Consider the following 24,366-nt stretch of genomic DNA (forward strand, 5'->3'; position numbering starts at 1 on the left):
GCAGTCCATAGTTAAATAATTGTTGGATCATCTCCTGTGTCAGACGTTTGTTTCTAGCTTCCCTGCATCCAGTTGCAGTCAACGTCGAACCAACCTGCCTAACATCAGTCGTCTTACTCTGGAAGTCATAAAAAGCAGATGTTGCACATCTGTACGTTACAGAAAAACGGTGTTGTTTCCATCTTCTATTAACTGGCACATCACAAACGGCTTGGGGGGGGAGGGGGGGGGGGTTGTTTGTAGAGATACAAAACCGCAGCATTATTATCTATCTATCTGTTGTAATGATGTTGGTGGCTGGCTAAGTATTGGTCAAGATACTGGGGGAATTCTGACGCATTCGAATTATGGGATAATAATGCCATGAATTGACCAGGCAGGGCCGCAGTTTGACTTCCCGGAAAGATGGCACCTCAGGATTCGGGACGCCTAGCTTAGGAAATCTCAAAAGTGGGACTCGAACCCACGACCTTCTGACTCGTAGGTGAAAGGGCGACAATTAAGTTAAGGCCGACATCCAAATATGCGGGGATCACCCCCTCCAAACAACGTGATGCAGCAGAGACTCAAGAATTTGAACATTTTGATTCATTTGGCTTCAAGGTAAACCGATGATATCCCGATTGAAACAATGTTACTGAATGGTTCTTTACCTCATTATGTCAAACATATGCTTGGTTTCCTATCTGCAACAGGTTCTATTTACATTTCAAATTCGAAGATCCAACAGCTAATAAGCTTATTCAAAACATGCATGCGCTGGGAAGCACAAATTAATCAAAGCAGCTAAGCTTACTAGATAAGGACAAGGAAAATGGCAGGTAAAGATTTCAAAACTAAAGATAAATGGTTTTAAAAAGTAAGTAAAGTCTCCATAGTCCCAGATGACTATTGGATGCTTATCTTTCTGAGTGGGGAGAGCTGGCTGGTGATGATTTAACCTGAGGGTCACCACACCTCAGGCAAGGGACAAGGTTGAGAAGAACATGAATAACCTCAGCCAGCACGGGGATTGAACCAGCTGTCCAGCCAACTGAGCTAATCCATTAAACGAGAGGGGTCAATATGATTTTACCTTGATTGACACATCGTTGGGCACCGAGATGTATAGCAATAGAATGGAAAAGTGGATTTGATGTATATATTGCTGTGTGATCCCCTTGGACGGGCTCGATGGGCTGTATGGACTGCAGCTTTGCATAGTTCCTGTTGTCTGCGCTTAAACGTGGCAGCTGGATTGCATCTGACTACATCCCAATGCTATCATGCCAAGACCAAGAAGGACCCTCAGTACACACAACAGGTCATTAGCACCATTAGTCATTAGCACCATTAGGCTAAAGCATGCGACGGGTGGCATGCGACATTAAGTAAGGCTTCATGCACACTGTTCACAGCTTATTTGTTTGCTGATACCCAATTAAAATCTGATGAGATTTGAGAGCAGTGATATGAAGTCTGACCCATTAGCTTGGGGCTGTAGATCAGCCATTGGACTCCTTGGGGCTGTAGGGCAGCACGATAACATAGTGGTTAGCATTGTGGCTTCACAGCGCCAGGGTCTCGGGTTCGATTACCTGCTGGGTCACTGTCTGTGCAGAGTCTGCACGTTCTCCCCGTGCCTGCGTGGGTTTCCTCCGGGTGCTCCGGTTTCCTCTCACAGTCCAAAGACGTGCAGGTTAGGTGGATTGGCCATGATAAATTGCCTTTAGTGACCAAAAGGGTTAGGAGGGATTACTGGGTTACGGGGATAGGGTAGAATGAGAGCTTATGTGGGTCGGTGCAGATTCGATGGGTCAAATGGCCTCCTTCTGTACTGTATGTTCTATCTTGTCAGGTAATAATGAGAGCAGGAATGTTAGAATGCTAGAATATTTCAGCCAATTGAATCTAAAATTAGAGATTAAGAAAGGGTTACCATCATACACATTATCCCTCTGGACACTATTATGTCATCTCATTCAAATGATCAAAACAAACATTACAAAAGTTTTTTTCCAGCCACAAAATTCTTGGTATCCAATATTCACAGTTTCAGTCCCTTTGTTCCCACCACTGCCTCCTCCATTTCAGTGCACGGAGCTCAATCACCTGCTTTCTTCAATCCCTTTTGGAAATTCAGTGTCCAAGTGAATGGCAAGACCCAAAGTAGTTCAATTTTACTTGCCTTTCTTTGAAGTAGTTGAGGCTGCGGTCCCCCATTTTCTTCAACCTCATACCGGATCTTATTGAAGAGAGCCAATGGATATTGCTCCTCGAAGAACTGAAAAAACTCATCCAGAATCTTCCCAGTCCTTTCTGAAAAACACAAGTGATACACAGAACTGAGCACAAATTGAGTCAGAAGAATTGCAATTCACCTACTCGAATATGTCGAAACAATGCCTTCAAGTGAAAAGTCTCTCTATGCTCGTTTATATGGCTGAAAGGTGCGATATTTCCAACTATTTCAACCAATTTGAAAATAGTTTCACACAATAAGTATACCTTCCATTGGCCAGAACAGCTGTAGAGCTTTCAATGTTGCATACCGCTAGAAGTGAAAATCTCTTAATTATTTCCCCTTTCTTAGGAATACTGCCATCACTCCGAAGGTAAAATGGGTTATGTAGTGACTTTCAAATGTTGACCCAGGCAAGTTCAGTGGAAAAACCTTTGTAGATTTTGAAATGTTAGGGACACAGATAACTTTAACGATGGGGTTATTCTTGTTGTGCCGTATACTACAGTCAACTAGAGTGCACGTGTCAGGACCAAGTAGTCTCCGATATCAATGGCAAAAATAAGGAGCTGTGAAACTGCAGACTGATTGCAAACTGACACAGGCTCTCCACATCCACAGTCAATGTCAGTGAATTGCTCTCAGTTCCTTTTGTACAGGTTACCTGTACTCAACTCATTTGTGCGTTAATGTAAGTGTCTCCCACAGGACATTAAAGTCTGAATAGAATGTCAGTGCACGTACTACATCTACCTCTTTGCAATTTCCCCTTATCCAGGATATCAGCTAAGTGCCAATCTGCTTAATGGTCTGAAACTTATTTATGAGATTTTGGCATCACTGGTTAAGCCACTTGCCCATCCCTACTTGCCCATCCCTTCAGAAGGTGGTGCTGAGCTGCCTTCTTGATCCGCTGCAGTCAAAGGCATAGGTACACCCAGTGTGCTGTCAGAGAGGGAATTCCAAGATTTTGACCCAGCGACGGTGAAGAAATAGGGATAAGTTTCCAATTCAGGATGGCGAGTCATTTGGAGGGGATTCCAGGTGGTGGGGTTCCCAGGTACCCACTGCTCTTGTCCTTCTAGATGGTAGTGGTTTTGGGTTTGGAAGATGCTGCCTGAGGAATCTTGGCGAGCTCCTGTAGTGCATCTTGTAGATGGTACATACGGCTATCACTTTCCGTCGGTAGTGGAGGGTTTGAATATTTGTGGATGGAGTAACAGTCAAGAGGGCTGCTTTGCCCTGGATGGTGTTGAGCTTCTTGTGTATTTGGAGCTGCACTCATCCAGGCCAGTGTAGTGGGTTCCACCCCAGCCACAGTATTTCTATGGCTAGTTCAGTTTAATTTCTGATCAATGATAACCCCAGGATGTAGATAGTGGGGGATTCCGCAATTGTAATGCCATTGAATGGCAAGGACCCATCAGAAATCTGTCGAGCAACAGTAGTAAGCAAATTTTACAAAAAAGCAACAGGCAGAAATCTTGCTAGATACTGCAGCACAGTATTCAAAATGGCTCCGTGCATAGGAGCCTCTCCCAATAATGAAATTAGAAGACTGTGGATAAGAATCAGGTGGGAATAGTTTATGAGGAGAAACAAGTTGATAGAAGATTGGGAAGGTCAACAAGGTATACTTATGTTAATACATAGTCAAGGAAGTTGTTGGGGCAGGCAACCAAATAGACAAAGCACAATCAAAGAGAGCAAAGGTATAATTGGCCCAACAATCAAAAGCCATAGAAGTAGTTAACATCTAGCAGAGAAGCCAATTTCCAGCCACCAGGCCTGAAGTCAAGTTTACAGGTAACAAGCCTCTAATCCTTAAGAGCCAAGTCAGTGCATAAAATCTTCATATTAACATTTTTAATATCTTTGCCGGACTAGGAAAGAACATTTCCCAGACTGGAGTATCATCCCTGTATTGCACGGCAACATTGAGCTGGAGATTTATTTTGGATGTTGCTTTGGGGAGTCTAACGGAGTTCCAAGTATTGTCGATATATTTTGGAACAAGGGGTACATATAAACTGTGTGTGTTTAAGAATTTATACATCTTAAATTGCATGATAATAGAGTAGTCCCAGTTGTGTGTATTTGTCTTTACTATAATAAATCGGCTTTAATAATTCAGCTCTTTATTCTCAGCGTGCCATCACTGGTCTCCTCACACAAAAATAAAGTCAAACTATACACAGCAACCCCCCCCGGCTGGGCTGCCGGATTGGGATGTCCTCAGACAACATTAGCGTGCTTTGTGACAGGACAATGATTAGATTCTCTCTTATTGGAGATGGTCATTGCTTGGCACTTTGTGATGTGAATGTTACTTGCCACTTGTCAGCCCAATCCTGCATATTCTCCAGGTCTTCCTACATTTGGCATGAACTGCTTCAGTCTCCAAGGAGTTGTGAATGGTGCTGAACATTATGTAATCATCCGCAAACATTCCCATCTGAGCTTATGATAGAAGGGAGATCATTAGTGAAGTAACTGAAGATGGTCGAGTCTAGAACACTACCCTAAAGAACTCCTGCAGTGATGTCCTGGAGCAGAGATGATTGACCTCCACCACCCTAATCATCTTGGTTTATGTCAGGTATCGCTCCAACCAGCGAGTTTCCCTCACCCACCTCCTCTCCAATTTCCATTGACTCCAGTTTTGCTGGAGTTCCTTGATGCCATATTTGCTCCAATGCTGCCTTGATGTCCAGGGCAGTTACTCTTCCCTCTTTCATTCAGCCCTTTTGTTCATGTTTGAACCAAAGCTGTCATTAAGTTAGAGTGACCCTGGGAGAACCCAAGCTGAGCATCCACAAGCAGGTTATTGCTGAGTAGGTGCCACTTGATAGCACTATTTATGATCCCTTCCATCAATTTGCTGATGATAGAGAGTCGACTGATGGGGTGGGAATTCGCCGAATTGAATTTGTCCTGTATCTTTTGTACAGGACATAACAGAGCAATATTCCACCATGCCAGGCAGATGCCAGTCTTGTCGCTGTACTAGAACACCTCAGATAGGGGCACAGCAAAATCCGGAGCACAAGTTTTCAGTACTATTGCTGGAATATTGTCATGGCCTATAGCACTTGCAGTGTCCAGTGCCTTCAGCCGTTTCTTGCTATCATGTGAAGATGGAAAGAACAAGGTTTGAATTTAGTTTTAAACGATGTGAAGCCCCCCCCCCCCCACCCCCCCAAAAAAAAAAACGATACCCAGAAGAAGAAAAACTGAACCACCCTCTGCCAACTAAACAGCCAACTTTAAGAACCATTAGAAATGTTACCAGAAATGAGAGCATTAATTAGAACACAGTTTGGCTCAATATGTCCTATCTTCATCGGAACATGAGCAGCTAATGAAAACATTAGAAGTACATTGAGGGGAGCTAAAGTAGAATAACATTTTCACTACGTCCACCTGGTAAAGTCCAATGCAGTGTGATTCAGTTTGATTAAATCAGTGAATAAACAATTAGTGGTTTGTGTTTTCCTTAAACATTCCCTTGTTTGCATCCTGCAACGGAGTTTCATCAGAAGACAGGGACAGTATAAGTACAGACATAAGTAAACTCAAGGCGCTTCAACATGCATCCCAGCTGTCTCCAGATGTTGGCCTGTTTTTGAAAGTTGACAGAACACAAACAGTTTTCTTTCCCTGGGAGCCTGCAATCAAGTGGTTTATTACCATAAAAGAGCACAAATGCAGCCTTTGTTACTTCTCGGTCATATGCATCATGCTTTTTAAAGATACACCAATCTGACATACTATACCAATGCAATTTGGATACCTTCCTAGTTCCCATCCTCTTTACAGATTTTTGGAAGCCATCGCCAGGAAATGAGGAGGTTGGATAACAACACAATGTCAAATATTGTAACATGACCTAATGATTACAACTCAATATGCATAATAGGATATTGAGCGATTGAGTTACAATGTGCTCTTTTAATTCAGATCTTATAATGCGAGAATCCCTAACAGAAAAAGAAGAGACTGGAGATTAAGTTACTGCTTTAATTCACCGCCAGTTATTTTTTGTCCCATATATAATACAAAAGAGTAGTTCTGCTTTCAAGAAGTGTGTTCAACTTTGTTAATTATGATGAGGTACTGCAGAACCAGGCGACACAAGGGAGAATAAAACAAAGAAGCATAGAACATGAAAGGTAAATGCTATATTTCCACCAGAAATTATACCACATACCTTCATAAAACCCAAGGGCACAAAAAGGAGATAATTCAGACCATTTTGCCTATACTGGCTATTTTTAAAACTGTCCAATTTGCCTCGCTCCCCCATACCCTGCAATTTCTTCTATTTCAAGGATTTATTCAATTCCCTTTTGAAAGTTAGTATTATAGAACATAGAACATTACAGCGCAGTACGGGCCCTTTGGCCCTCAATGTTGCGCCGACTTGTGAAACCATCTGAAGCCTATCTGACCTACACTATTCCATTTTCATCCATATGTCTATCCAGTGACCACTTAAATGCCCTTAAAGTTGGCGAGTCTACTACTGTTGCAGGCAGGGCGTTCCACACCCCTACTACTCTCTGAGTAAAGAAACTGCCTCTGACATCTGTCCTATATCTCTCACCCCTCAATTTAAAGCTATGTCCCCTCGTGTTGGTCATCACCATCCGAGGAAAAAGACTCTCACTGTCCACCCTATCTAACCCTCTGACTATCTTGTATGTCTCTATTAAGTCACCTCTCAGCCTTCTCCTCTCTAACGAAAACAACCTCAAGTCCCTGAGCTTTTCCTCATAAGACCTTCCCTCCATACCAGGCAACATCCTAGTAAATCTCCTCTGAACCCTTTCCAAAGCTTCCACATCCTTCCTATAATGTGGTGACCAGAACTGCACACAGTACTCCAGGAGCGGCCGCACCAGAGTTATGTACAGCTGCAGCATGACCTTGTGGCTCCGATACTCAATGCCCCTACTGATAAAGGCTAGCACACCATATGCCTTCTTAACAGCCCTATTAACCTGGGTGGTAACTTTCAGGGATTTATGTACCTGGATGCCGAGATCTCTTTGTTCATCTACACTACCAAGAATCTTGCCATTAGCCCAGTACTCTGCATTCCTGTTACTCCTTCCAAAGTGAACCACCTCACACTTTTTCGCATTAAACTCCATCAGCCACCTCTCAGCCCAGCTCTGCAGCTTATCTATGTCCCTCTGTATCCTATAACATCCTTCAGCACTATCCACAACTCAACCGACCTTCGTGTCATCTGCAAATTTACTAACCCATCCTTCTACACCCTCTTCCAGGTCATTTATAAAAATGACAAACAGCAGTGGCCCTAAAACAGATCCTTGTGGTACACCACTAGTAACTGAACTCCAGGATGAACATTTGCCATCAACCACCACGCTCTGTCTTCTTTCAGCTAGCCAATTACTGATCCAAACCGCTAAATCACCTTCAATCCCATACTTCCTTATTTTCTGCAATAGCCTACCGTGGGGAACCTTATCAAACGCCTTACTGAAATCCATATACACCACATCAACCGCTTTACCCTCATCCACCTGTTTGGTCACCTTCTCAAAAAACTCAATAAGGTTTGTGAGGCATGACCTACCCTTCACAAAACCGTGTTGAGTATCGCTAATCAACTTGTTCTTTTCAAGATGATTATAAACCCTATCTCTTATAACCTTTCCAACATTTTACCCACAACCAAAGTAAGGCTCACAGGTCTATAATTACCAGGGTTGTCTCTACTCCCCTTCTTGAACAAGGGGACAACATTTGCTATCCTCCAGTCTTCCAGCACTATTCCTGTCGACAAAGACGACATAAAGATCAAGGACAAAGGCTCTGCAATCTCCTCCCTGGCTTCCCAGAGAATCCTAGGATAAATCCCATCTGGCCCAGGGGACTTATCTTATTGAAGCTGTGTAGTTTTCATGGTTAGGAAATCCTTTGCAGACTGGTATGGTAAAGTCATCGTAGCCCCAGATGACCATAGGCTGCTTTCCCCTTCGAGGGGGAAAGCCAACTGGTGGTGATTTAACCCGAGGATCACCACACCTCAGGATGGGAGCAAGGTAGAGAAGATGGGGTCTTCATGCATAACCAATCCCTGGGCATTTCTCTGCTCTGTGCTCCAATACATTCGGCAGGTTGTGACGAAACATTACAGAAGGCACAAAGGCAGATAATGGTGACATTAGTGCTGACTAAAATTCAATTCTGCACCAACTTTTGGCAGAAAATCCTTTTTACCTGTTCAGCCTCATGGCTGCACAAGAAATAAATGAAAATATTCAAAATGTAATGTAACAAGCATTTACTCGTTTGTCTTTTATATTACAAGTAATGTAATCTACAGTGTTTCTAAATGACGATTGCAGGAGCTGGTATAATATGGCTTTACTTCCACTGAAAGGAGATGGCACCTTAATTGGGAGTTTGGTTGCTATCGTATATAAACACGGGCAAATCCTGATGCAAAACATCTATTCGTCGTGGAACTACATCAATCACAATCGAGCAAATCAGGGAGGGTGGAAACTTGTGTCACCTTATTAAAGCATTTCCGACAGACCATCTGTGACAGAAGCAATTCAAACCAGACAACTTGACCGGAGTAATTAAAAGAGGGTGAATGAAGAGTGATGGGAATGTAAAAGCAGATGGCAAAAAAGCATATTAAAATCCTTTCAAATTCAACATAATATATTTAAATTAACTTTCACGAAGAGCAAAACAGACACTTTGCGTGATTGTCGTGTCTGAATTTTCCTTCAAATTTAATAGACCTGAACCAAATCAACAAGTTGGCTATTATCTTTAAAGAAAATAAATACTAGGGCAGCACAGTGACACAGTGGTTAGCACTGCTGCCTCACAGCGCCGAGGTCCCAGGTTTGATCCTGGCTCTGGGTCACTGTGCATGTGGAGTTTGCGCATTCTCCCCGTGTTTGCGTGGGTTTCGCGTCCACAACCCAAATGATGTGCAGGGTAGGTGGATTGGCCACGCTAAATTGCCCCTTAATTAGTAAAAATGAATTGAGTACTCTGAATTTAAAAAAATAAAATACCGAAACCTGCCTCTAGTTTCATTGTGACTGAAGAGGGTGTTCAATTGGGAAGAGATGCTGGGGGTGGGCAAATTAAAACATGGCCTGAGAAGGAGGAAAATAAGTGTTTGGGAAACAGAAAACATGAAGGGAATAATGCCACAATTCACTATTCCAACAATTTTCACCAGCCAGTTTGTTTATTTCCTTCAAAATGGTTTTCATGTCATATACTGAACTATTTGGCCAACCCAACCTGTGATCCAGTGACCTCTCGACACCTCGTGTGCCATTTTTGTTTTTTTTTAAACAAAAAAACTTCAGCATATATCAAAGCGCTAAAGAAATAGCCAACTCTGGCTAACTGCCCAAACTAGAACCTGGCATTGCAGTCCCAGCAAAGCTGCTTTCAATCCACGCCTCAATCACTTAGGGGGCCTCACGGTAGCATGGTGGTTAGCATCAATGCTTCACAGCTCCAGTGGTCCCAGGTTCGATTCCCGGCTGGGTCACTGTCTGTGCGGAGTCTGCACGTCCTCCCCGTGTGTTCGTGGGTTTCCTCCGGGTGCTCCGGTTTCCTCCCACAGTCCAAAGATGTGCGGTTTAGGTGGATTGGCCATGCTAAATTGCCCGTAGTGTAAGGTTAATGGGGGGATTGTTGGGTTACGGGTATACGGGTTACGTGGGTTTAAGTAGGGTGATCATTGCTCGGCACAACATCGAGGGCCGAAGGGCCTGTTCTGTGCTGTACTGTTCTATTCTTCTATCTTGGCCACTTTGGATGGAGCTTGGAGGGAATTAAATCAGTCCATCGTTTTTAACTGGAGTGCATATTTTTCAGTAGCATTTCTTCATTTAAAAAAAAAAAGACACTACACCAAAGACAGAATCAAGTACTCACTATTTGGAAGTCAGATTTTTTATAAAAATCTACAGACAAAAACAAAAAATTAATCCAATATCCTTCTCGCCCCTACCAAAAAAAAGGGTAATAGTGTACCCACACTCAAAACATGGCCTTGGAAGATTACAATTTTGGATATTTAAAATCATAGTTGAGTTAATTAAGATTACATCTGTTAGATTCACACTACAATTTTAGCTCTGCCTATTGCAGACAGTCAAAGTGACATGCTCTTTGGTTGCCAGTCGTTGGGGTGTACAGCCTACATATGCTGGCATCACACGGACACTGAAATTAATATCCAACAGTTGGAATTTCAGGGTCGGCGTGATGCTAGGCTGTGCCCCCCCCCCCCCCCCCCCCCCCCCCCCCCCCCAAACAACTGACAGATCAGATCAAAGAGCATCTATTTCAGCTGTGCACAACTGGCACTGTACTAACTGTACTCAAACCAACCCTTGCTTCAAAACTCAGAACATAATGTTGAACGTTCGATGTGATTCTGCATTTGGTCGGCACTTGCTGAACAATCCCGAGTGTGCTAAAAAAAAAATTAGTCCAAATATATCAGCTAGGTTCGCAACATAGCTCACTTACTCTCCCTGGAAGCTACATATATTCAGATACAGGGACCCATCCTCTGCAGACAAAAATAATATGTCCAGACATTAGCACAGGTGACAATAGCTCTCTGGTGCATTCACTATGGCAACATACTGACCAAATAAGACTTGCTAACTGATCTGGACCCTTTTTCTCATGCAGAATAAATAGATCCTTTGGAAATTTGGCATTCTTACATCCATTTTGTAAGCTTTTTTTTTTACTTAATTTAGCATTCACCGAGGCATTAACAATTATCATAATCAATGTCAATGCCCTCTAGAAGAAATTCCACACCATTTCAATTTCTGTTGGCAAAAAATGTCTGCTCTGCAAGTTGTGTTTCTATGTTGTACACAAATGATGTGCACAGTGCAAGCATATGCACATGTGATTGCGTGTGTGACGTTACAAACAAATTTGTGGCGTATATTTAAAATTCAATGCACCGGACTGGAAATAATAGTGTACAGCTGTACTATCTTTGTTCTTTGCACTGGTGTGTTCCAGATCACCGATTTCAAAAGGCAAATGGAGGGGAAAAACATGGCTTGCCAATGTAGCACAATGAAATAGCTTAGCAGCGGCTTGCCCTTGAACCCTCACTAAGTCAAAATCTCAAGATGACCATTTATTTAATGCGGTCTAATAATTTGTTTGCTTATTAGCTTGTACTCTCAAAATGTGAAATGACAAGAGAGCGTTGCCAAAAACCTTTTTAACTACAAATATTCCTGATTGCCGTTAGCCAAGTGCTTATTCACACAGTCTCTGCCAATTCTCAACGTTTGCAAAGTCTGGAGTATTTGTTTTGTTCTAGGCATTCCCCCGAAGAAAAAATTAGTCCCCAGATTGGAGCTAAAAAGCATATAATTACAGACATGCTAACCAGGGAATCTCCCTCCTTGCCAGCCCTCTTCTGCTGCCATGCCTTTGGCAGCAGAAGATGCCCATTCATCCTGGATCACCAGTGATTAGCAACTTGAAAGGGGCAGGCAACAGGAAACTACTCACTCTGGCAGGACACACATTAGCACCAATAACAGATTTTCTGTAGGTTCATGTTCTTGGAAGATGGGGGAATAATCACATTGGAATGTTCTCATTCTTTCAGAAGAAGGAGTGAAACCTGAAACATTATGAAACCTGGAAGATTATATGCTCTAGCAAATGCAATCAGAAACTATTAGTCCTTCAAGCAATGGTAGATGTGAATGAGGCAGCCAGATACATAACTCTATTACACGGTCAAAGATGCTCAGTGTTCTGCAGCAAGATGCTCATCTCAGCTATTATTCACAATAAGTTTGGCAAACTGAGAGTAGCATGATGGTGCAGTGGTTAGCACTGCTGCCTCACAACGCTGAGGACCCGGGTTCGATCCCGGCCCACTGTGGAGTTTGCACATTCTCCCATTGTTTGTGTGGGCCTCACTCCCACAAGCCAAAGATGCAGGGTAGGTGAATTGGCCAAGCTAAATTGCCCCTTAATTGGAAACAAAAGAATTGGGTACTTTCAATTCAAAAAAAACTTTAACAAAATGTTTGTCAAACTGTTGCACAGTCTCATATTGTCCATATTTAACATCCATGTATATTTCCAATAGGGGTTACTGTGGGATTATTACCCTGCACACTTTTGGCTTGTGGGGGTGAGACCCACACAAACATGGGGAGAATGTGCAAACTCCACACGGACAGTGGGCCGGGATCGAACCCGGGGCCTCAGCGTTGTGAGGCAGCAGTGCTAACCAGTGTGGGATTATTGTTGAATTATTAGGAATAGATTCTAGTGTCTGATATTCCCTTCATTAAGCCTAGCATGTTTTAATTAATTATATTCCCTATGCTGTCGCTCTGGCTGTGGCCACATATAGCAGCACAGGTCAAGATTAAACATTGGGCCCCCTTTATGTGTCAAATGGCAGAGTCACTAGTTGAACAGAACTGGCCACACATACTGTTGGGTACAAGGACGATTGAGAAACAGCACTCAGGAAGCAAATTATTGGGCATCATTTCTCTCACACAAAGAGTTCAGTGCTGTCTTAACGATCTCAGCTATAAAGCTAAAGGACCACAAAATGAGGCCCAGATTGTCCAAGGCCTGCTCAGGGCAAGAGCACGGGGCAAAATCTTAAATGCATAATTGTGTTTTTACATTCTCATTTGGCCCTTACTGGGCCAAAACACCAAATCTAAAGGCAAATGATCACTTAAAAAATACATGACTGCACATTTATTCACAGCAAAATATATATGAGGGAAAGTAGAAAAATGTGACGGAAAACCCAAAATTAAAACAACATTGAGCTGCGGTTGGTTGACCAGTATAGCAGTTACAAGGAAGATGCAAGGTTGGTTGTCCTTTGGCATGTTAAACGAGACAGAGTGTGTGTGTTTGGTTAGTGTTGGCCCACACAATGTCAATGTCGTCTATTCTGCAGGAATTGATAACAGATGCAGGGGCAAAATAATCTGCCACCATAACAGTACCATGTATTGGTCACTCGCCCAATATTCCATTCCAGTGTCCATCTACCAAATTGCTTCGCCTTCACTGCTCACCAATGCGAAGAGCTCTCCTGCTCTCAGACACCTTTTCCACAGCATCTCGTGCATAGCTACAACTCATCAGGGGCACAGCTTCTAGATCTAACATTCAAGTGCAAGTATCCTTGTGCCTCACTTTCAAAGGCATGGTCTACCACGACCATGGTCATTCCTGATCGCACAGGCTGGCAGATGAGCATATTGCAGTCAGACAGAACATTCTTCCTCCATTTGAACTCGAGCTGAGCAGTAAACAAGTCCAATGATGTACTCTATTTAGCTGTAGAGCGATTAATGTTTTACAAGGTCAACGCATATGAAGACAACTGAATAATGCCTTCAAAAAAATTAAGCTTTTGCTTGTGAGATTCTGCTTTGATAAGGAGTTCAAATCTGGACACCTCAGGGGCAGAAAAGCTTTGAATGACTCAGACTGGTTATTAGGTCATTGACGATTTAGTAAACTTGAAAGGTAATCATCAAGAACAACTTCTATTTACGTAGCATTAAAGTGGTAAAACATCCCAACATACCCATTAACAGAACTGGACATCAAACCATCCAAGGGGATATTACGGCCACAGGCTTTGTCAAAGAGGTAGGTTTTAATCAAAGATTTTTAAAAATAAATTTAGAGTTCCGAATTCATTTTTTTTTCCAATTAAGGGGCAATTAGCGTGGCCAATCCACCTACCCTGCATATTTTTTGCGTTCTGTGGGCGAAACCTATGCAAACAGGGGGAGAACGTGTAAACTCCATACGGACATGGACCCAGGGCCAGGATCGAACCTGGGACCTCGGCGCTGTAAGGCAGCCGTACTAACCACTGCGCTACGGTGCTGCCCAAAGAGATAAGTTTTAATAAGTCCCTCAGGAGGAGGAAGAAGAGTGTAGTAGGGAGGCATTGAGATATCACGAGGAAATGCCAGAGCCGAGGACATTGACAGCCGAAGGCACAGCCACCAATGGTGGAGCAATCAAAATAGGGGTCGGGATGTGCAACAGGCAGCAACTGAAGGAGTCAGACATGAGATTTGTAGTGTTGGAGGGGATTACAGGAATAGGAAGGGGAAAGGCCACGGAGGGACTTGAAAACAAGAATGAGATTTTTTAAATGGAGGCTTTGCTTAATCAGGAGTCAACACAGGTGAGGGATGGATGAAAGGGGCTTGTGTCCAATTTTTCGCTGAGGCAGAAGACCCCTTAGCCAAAATGGCTCCAGAGCCCGAATCCAAGTCTCACCCCAGCACCTGGCATGTTTGCTGGGGGTGGGGGAAAGAGCTGGAAAATTTCACACATCCACAGTTTGTAGAGGCAACAGCATATTTAGAAGGGCAACTATCTAACTCTGAGGCCTAAATCTGTCAGAGTTCTTTGGAGGACAGCTACCCTTTTGGAGAGGCCAGACACCTTTTGGGGAGTGATCAGAGTAGATTTGAATATGGAACAGTCAAGTCATTTAAATCCCCTGCTCAGAAAATCTTAAAAGCCTGCAGTTTCATCAGTGCTTCCAATTTCAAAAGATGTTTGTTGACATATGCCCGAGGTACATTATATGATTAGTGCCCTTTGACTGCTTCCACAACCTATCATCACAGTGAGGGGAGGGGGCATGTTGAGTTCACGCCAAGTGATTATAAAGGAATAAGCTGAGTTTGATGTGGGGAGGGAGTGCATATAATATTAATATTGGAAAGGATCAAATGCAATTAATGGGTTTTTAATCAATTAAGAGTGTTTTCCCCTTTAGTGAAGTCTTCATTAGATATTTAGGACTTTATTTAATCCATCTCAGCATGGCTCTGGGAGGTCTGCCCATGGTGGATACTGGATAAATTGGCATGGAGGGTGAATAGGCATGGAAGGCGCAAGGAAAAATGGATGGGGCACAGGTAGGCACAGAAGGCATCAAGGTCATTATCTACACCCCCCACCTCCCTGCCAATATCACCCCAGAATAAAAATCTAACCATTTGGGGAAGTTTCTCCAGCGTCGGGTTTGGCCAGTTGGTAAACTTCTGAATTCTGCACATCCAATTCGGCAGTGAGAATTTTGCGGTGCCAGCAGAATGTTGGACAACCTCAAGCTTGCCAAAGACAGATATGGGGGTTGGTGAGGGGGTGCGGGAGGTTGCCAAGTGTGCGCAAGAGAATCGAATCTCGGGGAAGCAAAGGTGTCTAGTGCCCTCGTGTGTGCCTCACGTGAGGAGGACTATTAGTTTAAGATGGCAGCTCAAGACCAATTTCTCAGGACAAGTAGCAGTGGGCAATAAATAAGGACTAAGCATCTTCCATCCAGAGGACTAAAAACAGACATGAATGGGATTCAGGGGATTCAGAGATGTAAGCCACGTGTGAATTCATATAACTGGTTATATGTTATGGAGAGTGGCACTTGATTTAATGTAATTTTGTGTTCTGTATACACAATAAAACTTCAAAGAAAATATTTTCACAATTCCACTGCAGAGGGGAAATATTGATGCCTGGTGATGGTGTCAATGATAAAAACTGGTCTATAGCTGTTCCAATCCCCTTTTTCCCCTAAATTTAGAGTACCTAATTCATTTCTTCCAATTAAGGGGCAATTTAATGTGGCCAATTCAAACACACTGCCCATCTTTTGGGTTGTGGGGGCAAAACCCACACAAACCCGAGGAGAATGTGCAAACTCCCCACGGACAGTGACCCAGAGCCAGGGTCGAACCTGCGACCTCGGCGCCATGAGGCAGCAGTGCTAACCACTACATATGTAATCATCGTGCTGTTCTACGGTTGTTCCAATCCTGCTCCAAACTGCAAGTTGAAAAACTCATTCCGTCCCAATAGCAGAGTCACAATTATCTGTTTTTTCTTCATTATTAAAAAGAAAAATAGATTGGAGAAGGGTAAATACCATGAAGAACGATCTCAAGCATACCTCCAGGTTAAGGCGACATGTCACTCTAAACAAAAATATAATGCTAATGCCAGAGTACACAGATTTACCAGCACAATCCACTCCCACTGTAACTGAAATAGATCACCCGCAAAGACCATGATAGAGGAGCAGAATTTGGACGTTCGACCCATCAAGTCTGCTCTGCCATTCGATCATGGCTGATATGTTCCTCATCCCCATTTCACCTGCTTTCTCCCCATAACCCCTGAACCCCTTATTAATTAACACCAGATTTGTGCTGGAGGTGCTGTTACCTACAGGGCTACAGGCCACGAGCTGGAAGGTAGAATTAGAAGTTCTTTCTTAGGACACAAATCAAGGAGCAAGAGTAGTCAATACCATCGTGGCTGATCTCATCATGGCCACAACGCTACCGTCCTGCCAGTTATCCATAACCCTTCAACCCATTACTAATTAAAAATCTGTGTAACCCTCCTTCAATTTACTCATTGTCCCTGCATCCACCGCACTCTGGGGTAGCAAATTCCACAGATTCACGACCCTTTGGGAGAAACAGTTTCTCATCTCCGTTTTAAAATTGACTACCCCTTACCCATAAGGTTCTGCCCTCCCAACGAATAAAGTGGACATTCAACTTTAACAGACAATATGGCAGACAACCACTGCGGCACATCCTATCTTGAGGTTTTTATACTTGATGGCATAAATACACTCAGGACAGATGACAACGGCAACACCTTTTCTCCTAGGAAAGCCTGGTTGTACAAGATGTCCATCTTCGGCTCCAAAGTTGGGGCCAACACTAAACATACATATTGCAAGACTCTCCATTACAGAGGTGCAAGGTTGGGGGTTGGTGTTCCAAGTTTCAAATAACCTACACAAATAGTCTATTCTTTCGCATTTGAATTAGATTGAACTGAAACTGTCCAAACAAAGTCTTTGTGCTGTTTATTAAAATTGCTTAAACAGTATTAGCATATCAACAGCAGCTTTAAACGGGAAGCTATGCTGATACTCTTTTCCATTGACTCAGTTTGACTTGCCTGGAGGAAACACTCTGATCAGTTTAGAGGATGGAAACATTCTCCTTCCCGATTTCATTACAGAGGGCATTATGTACAAAATGACAGTTGCTGTTCACATTTCTTTTGAGTTCAGTATAATTATTTATTCTTTTCTGAAATGTGGAATTTTGGACACAGTAATACATTTACAAACAAACGTTCTTCAGCATTTGGCTGGTTGATCTTTCTGGAAGCAGACTCATTAACTGATTTCAATGCTTTTACTGTTGGCATCTTAAGTCTGTGGGAACATCCATCGTCTAAATATGATCATAAGACTTTGGGCGGGATTTATCAGCTGGTCACACCGGCGGGAAATTCATATATGCGGAGAATCGCGTGCCAGCATTGGGACGGCGTGGCCCATTCGCAGGGATTCTCCGGCCCAGCGTGGGGCTGGGAGAATCCCGCTCATTGTGCTTTATGATGGCTGTTTGGCAATGTTGACTTGATTGAAGCCATTCAAGAAAACATTCCCGGAGAAGATAAAGCAACTGAGAAGTTAAAGAAACTTACTCCAACATGCCAAAAGAGGGGAAAAGGTAAAAGGTGCACTGGAAATAATGCAGGAGTCACAAGAAGTAAATGCCTGCATTGCAGCAGGTTTGCGAATTATTGGTGATGGTTATTCAGTGGCATGTCGTAAAAGACAATTGCTGGCACTTACTAAGACAAAAGGAAGAACTTTCTTCTTGCTCATATGGACCTATTGGAAAAGTTGATTTCCAATGTTCTACCAACACGCGAAACTCGATTTTAACCCACATACTCTTGGCAGTAAAATCAGAATGAATAAAGCACATACGCAATGAATCTTTCATGGCCAAAAATATATCAGTGATCTCATCTGTAAACAGTCACCAAGTTCCTTTGCTTCCATTGCACAGTGTATACAATTAAAGTTTGAGTGGTGATCTAATCTGTCACAGCAACTTCAGAAACATTTCAATGAAGCCATAGAGTCAGAGCTTTATGGCACAGAGAGAGGCTCTTCAGTCCATTGTGTCTGTGCGGACAGAGAGCACCTATCTTTTCTAATCCCACTTTACAGCACTTGGTCTGTGGTCTTGTATGACATAGAACAGTACAGCACACTATAGGCCCTTCGGCCCACGATGTTGTTTCGACCATTTATCCTAATTCACCCCTTCAATTTACTGCTGTCCATGTGCCTGTCCAAGAGTCGCTTAAATGTCTCTAATGAATCTGACTCCACCACCCCAGCTGGCAGTGCATTTCAGACACCTACCCCTCTCTGTGTAAAGACCCGACCTCTGACATCTCCTCTATACCTTCCTCCAATCAGCTTAAAATTATGTCCCCTCGTGACAGTCATTTCCACCCTGGGGAAAAGTCTCTGGCTATCCACGCTTCTTGTACACCTCTAACATGTCACCTCTCTGCCTTCTTCGCTCCAGTGAGAAAAGCCCTAGTTCCCTCAACCTTTCTTCATAAGACATGCCCTCCAGTCCAGGCAGCATCCTGGTAAATCTCCTCTGCACCCTCTCCAAAGCATCCACATCCTTCCTATAATGTGGCAACCAGAACTGGACACAATATTTTAAGTGTAGTCTAACCAGGGTTTTATAAAGCTGCAGCAAGACCTCACGGTTTTGTGTTTCAAGTGACTGTCTAGATGGTTCTTTCAGGAAGACATCCTTTCCTGTGCTACTGAACACATATTGCAGGAATTGGAATTAAATTAGTCAACATGGTGGGGGCTTCAACTTTAAATAAGGTGCTGTTTGGAGATCATGTCACCAATATCTTCATCCCAGTAATGTTGCTACACTGGAACCCTGGCACAAGAGTCTAACCCCCAGATACCCCCTGCCCAGATTGGGTCCACTAGAGAGAAAGAAAAGGGGCAGCACAGTGGCGAGCATTCTGCCTCAGTGCCAGGGACCCAGGTTACGGTCTTGACTGACTGTATGGCATTTGCACATTCTCCCTGCATTTGCGTGCGTTTCCTCCAGGTGCTCCAGTTTTCTCCAAGATGTGCAGATTAGTGGGGTTATGGGGATAGGGCAGGGGGTGGGCCTGGATATGAAAATGAAATGAAAATGAAAATCGCTTATTGTCATGAGTAGGCTTCAATGAAGTTACTGTGAAAAGCCCCTAGTCGCCACATTCCGGCGCCTGTCCGGGGAATAGGGTGCTCTTTTAGATTGTTGGTGCAGACTCAATGGGTCAAATGGCCTCCTTTTGCACTGCAGGGATTCGATGATCGTATGGAAACAGAAAATGCTGCATAAACTCAGCAGGACTGGCAGCATTTGTGGAGAAAGAAACAAGTTAAGGTTTTGACCCTAAGGAACTGAAGAGGGGTAGAAATGTGAGCAATTATATAAATGGAGAGGGGGATGGGGCAGAATGGAAAGTTAGGTCAGAGCTAAGAAAAAATTGGCAAAGATGTCATAGACACAAGGCGTGATTAGTGGTGCCATTAGGGACTGAAGAGTGTTAATAGTGTCAAAAGCTCGGATAACAGAATGTGTTAATAGGAGAACTAAAGGTCAGTAGGAGTGGAACTGAACAACTAATGGTCGATGGCCATGTGGGGCAGGGTTGATGTAGTGTTGGGACAAGCCAGGGGACCCTAATAACAAAGTGTCAAGTTGGAGGACAAGGTTAACAGTGTGAAGTTGTTCAACCCAATGTTGAATCCAAGGAAAGCCTGTAGCCACATTGACTAACTTATGGCAGCACAGTGGTTAGCACTGTTGTTTCACAGCACCAGGGGTCCAGGTTCAATTGCCAGCTTGGGTCACTGTTTTGCGGAGACTGCAAGTTCTCCCCGCGTCTGAGTGAGTTTCCTCAGCATGCTCCGGTTTCCTCCCACAATTCCCAAACGGCATACCGTTTAGTTGAATTGAACTTTCTGAATTCTTCCTGTGTACCCAACAGATGCCCGAGTGTGGCTGAGAGAGGATTTTCACAGTAACTTTATTGCAGTGTTAATGGAAGACTACTTGTGACACTAATAAAGATTATTATTAAAACCTTGAATCCAAGGTCAAGTATAATGCGCAAAGTAAATACTTCCTGGTGAAGTGTCAGAACTGCCAGCATTGCAATGGGTAACCAGGTTACAACTCAAGGCCTATGAAGAAAGCTGAAGAATGAAATACTAATAGATTTTGTAATCAACTATACTGAAATGAAAAGTGCATATATTTCTAATCAGTCAGCAAAGGAAAAGTATTGTCAAGAGGTTAGTTTAAAGACAGTTTATACTGATTGCCAAAAATGTAACATTGGTCAATTGTTTACAGGTCTTCGCTTTCTCGTGTTATTAACCGATACCTGTGTTATTAACCGATACCTGCTTCCTTAGAAAGTATCAGCCTCAAAATAGCTTTGACCGCTGCATGACATCAAATTGACTGTTTTACTGGCATTGCCTGACGTATAAATCAAATGAACCAGTCATGCTGTTGATCACAGACCAGGATTGTGGAAAACGATTGAAATGCCAGAAACAATTAGCACACATCACCAGGCAATTAGTTGTCACAATTCAAGTTGGTTTGGGAATGCTCGAGAGTGCTACTTTGGGCACAATCAGGGAGCTCGGTGCGTGAAGTTCAGGTTCAAATTGCCATCGAAACTCATTTGCATGATCTCAAAATATTTCATGAAACAGCACAATGGAACATCAGCTGCTTCTCCTCGCAATAAAAAAAAATCAGTGTCTTAGAGTGGAAACTTGGGACAACTTACCAAACATAAAATTAATTTAAAATGCTTCTCCATGAACCAGTGAGTCACCAGATTTTAAATCCACTGACAATAACAAAATTGTGCTGAACCATTTATTAGTTTTACTAGTGCACGCTAATCAGTAAATTAAATAGGTAATTTTTATGAACATATACAAGACTCAATTTGAAGAACTTCCCCGATCAAGCACAACTGACAAACTGTTTCTTTATTTCAATCTGGCAACATGGTGGCCGAATATATTTTTTAAAAACCAGCATTAAAGATCACGGTAACTATGTACCTCAACAGCTTTTGACAGATTAGTAATGTGCACCTTTTTCATTGTAGTATGGCTAATTATAACAATCAATTAGTACTAGATGGGCTGATTTTTCAACTTCTTTCCTAGGCCGAGAGTTGTAACCCGGAGTGGAATCCTTGATACGTCTGCGTGGAAAGCCATTCCAAGGGTGCTTAGCTTTTGTGAACTGCTTCAAAGCTATTGCGTTACTTGACTTGTCTTTGACATCAGGCTGTACAGCAAGTAGATCTACGAATGAACTTAGCACGCCCAGGCATGCCTTGGTTCACAGCCATGGACAGTATTTGTTCCAGACCTTCATGCTGGCGATCTCCAGAACTCAGAGCATCATAGCCTCACTCACTGCAGATACGATCTGGCTCGACTTGATGAAGGCAGCCCTATACTTCCAGTTAGGGAAGATCAGCTGCTTCTCAAATTTGATGCAGCATTGCCTGGAAATTTCAGAAACTTGAAAGAACTGGAATTACGTTTCAGTCAATTGATATTGTACAAAACAAAAACAAAAACTCCCACTTGCAAGCTAGACTTTTTGCATCAAACATCAAACTAGGCAGTGCAACTCTGGGTACAATTTGAAAGCTGCAAAGAGTGATAGAGAAAAACCTAAAACGTTAGAGATTATTTTAATACACAGCGGAGGTTATGTAAAAAAAGCAAAATCGCCAGTTCCTCAGATCCCCAATAGTTTCAATCTTCTCCATCTCCAAACCTTGCACAGGGAAGGAAGGAACTTGCACTTCCGCAGGCCATTACTACATTCTCAGGTCAAATTTAACGTGAAGTGCAGTCACTGTTATGTAGGCAACCAATTGTACACAGCGAGGTCCATAAACTGACTGAAGTAATAATGAAAAAGTTTTTGGGAGTTGTGGTGAATCATAATCCTAGTAATTCACACTGTTATATTATATGTGTTGCGTCTTTGTAAGCTCGGTATACGAGCAGTTGCGCGGCTCTGCCCGTAGGGTGGGATGAGGAGTTTGTACTAGACTCCACCCTTGACTCCGCCCATGGCTCCTCCCACTAACCAGAAGTATAAAGATCTGCAGTTGTAAGCCTGCTGCCAGTTCATCTCGTTGCAGGCAGGCTCAGTTGTAAGACCATTAAAACCGCTGTTCACTTCCAATAACATGTCTTGTGAATTGATGGTCTCATCAGGAGTACTGCAGAAATGCTAGTGATAAAGCCAACAAGGTAAATGAGCCTCATCTTTGCTGGAGGGGGTGGAACTGTGACAGACAGACAATAGTGCACAAGTTTTAAACTAGGTCATGTGCTTAAGTCCTGGGGCAGGGCATGAATTCACCTTTCCAACACAGGCAAGTGTGCTATCAAGGCTCGGCGACATGGTGGCACAGTGGTTAGCACTGCTGCTCCACAGCATCGAGGTCCCAGGTCTGATCCTGGCTTTGGGTCACTGTCGGTGTGGAGTTCACACACTCCCCCGTGTCTGCATGGGTTTCGCCCCCACAACCCAAAGCTGTGCAGGGAAGGTGGATTGGCCACGCTAAATTCATAGAATATACAGTCCAGAAGGCGGCCATTCGGCCCATCGAATCTGCACCGGCTCCTGGGAGGAGCACCCACTTAAGCCCACACCTCCACCTCATCCCCGTAACCCAGTAACCCCAACTAACACAAGGGCAATTTATCATGGCCAATCCACCTAACCTGCACATCTTTGAACTGTGGGAGGAAACCGGAGCACGTGAAGGAAACTCGCGCAGACACGGGGAGAATGTGCAGACTCTGCACAGACAGTGACCCAAGCCAGGAATCAAACCTGGGATCCTGGAGCTGTAAGTGATAATCGCTGTGCTACCATGCCACCCCTTAATTAGAATTTTTAAAAATTGGATACTCTAAATTTATTTTTAATAAATTAATTAAATTTCGCTATCAAGGAGCTAAACAGAATTCTCATACAAGGGGAGATATGTAATGTGGTATTTCCTGCTTTATTTCTTCACAACTCTGTATTTTGCAGTACCCACAATGGTTCCAAATACATCTCTTTATGGCAATGGTCACTGTAAATCAGAGACTGCATAATTTATTTATTGGCAACATATTATGGACTCCAAATATTCGATTGCTCAGAGGACCAGCTCTGTATTTTCTCTTCAATTAATTTTTTACGGCATGTGGGCGGCACTAGGTAGGCCAGCATTTGTTGTCCATCCCTAATTGCCCTCGAGAGGGTGGTGGTGAGCTGTCTTCTTGAACCGCTGCAGTCTGTGTGGTGTAGGTACACCCACTGTGCTGTTAGGACGGGAATTACAGGATTTTGACCCAGCGACAGCGAAGGAACAGCAATATATTTCCAAACCAGTACGGTCAGTGACTTGGAGCAGAACCTCCAGGTGGTGGGGTTCCCAGGTATCTGCTCGCTTTTGTCCTTCTAGATGGTAGCGGTTGTGGGCTTGGAAGCAGTAACCTCTCCTCGTTATTTATGATCCAATTGTGATAACATTAAACAGGTCAGGCAGAGCTCAACTGATCTTCAGACTATTCCAAAAAGGTCTTTCTTTGGCACGAGGGGAGAAGGTGCTCTGTTGGCTGGAGTTGGTTTGTTCTTTTGTACACGTGAGAGACACAAATTTGCCCAGGACTCAAATTAACATCCATCATTTCTCAGCTTTAATACAAATGGGTCCCAAGAGGGAAATTAAAGAATGGAGAAAAGCTTGCCTGTATCCATGGATTTAAAACCTGCTTAAAACTTGGGGCTCCAAATTCTCAAACCGTTTTCCGAACTGGAGTGAGAAAAATGAAGGCGATGCCCAGTTTGGAGGCCGATGGGACACCGCAAGCTGGCATGAGCCACTGGCAGCAATGGCATTGCCATTGTAGTCAAGTTGCTGGCAGGCCAGTGGAAGAATGCTCGGCTTGACGTGGATGGTATCAAGGTCAGACTTTGAAATGAGGTTCGCTGAAGCGCCAGTGTCCAGCCTTTTTTTTTTTTTTTTTTTTTTTTTTTTTTTAAATAATTTTTATTGAAATTTTTCGATACAAACATCTACCCCTACTACAT

General features: G+C 43.3%; 1 protein-coding gene across 1 annotated transcript in view; it reads right to left on the reverse strand.

Annotated features, from left to right (window-relative positions):
• The window catches only part of niban2a (niban apoptosis regulator 2a), a 228,218-nt gene that overhangs the window by 121,471 nt on the left and 82,381 nt on the right, over window positions 1–24,366 (reverse strand). Inside the window, exon 2 of the mRNA XM_038781793.1 lies at window positions 2,168–2,298. Coding sequence (XP_038637721.1) covers window positions 2,168–2,298 — 131 coding nt within the window. The remainder of the gene's footprint in view (window positions 1–2,167; window positions 2,299–24,366) is intronic.

This window comes from Scyliorhinus canicula, chromosome 21 (assembly GCF_902713615.1).
Source record: "Scyliorhinus canicula chromosome 21, sScyCan1.1, whole genome shotgun sequence".
Taxonomy (NCBI): domain Eukaryota; kingdom Metazoa; phylum Chordata; class Chondrichthyes; order Carcharhiniformes; family Scyliorhinidae; genus Scyliorhinus; species Scyliorhinus canicula.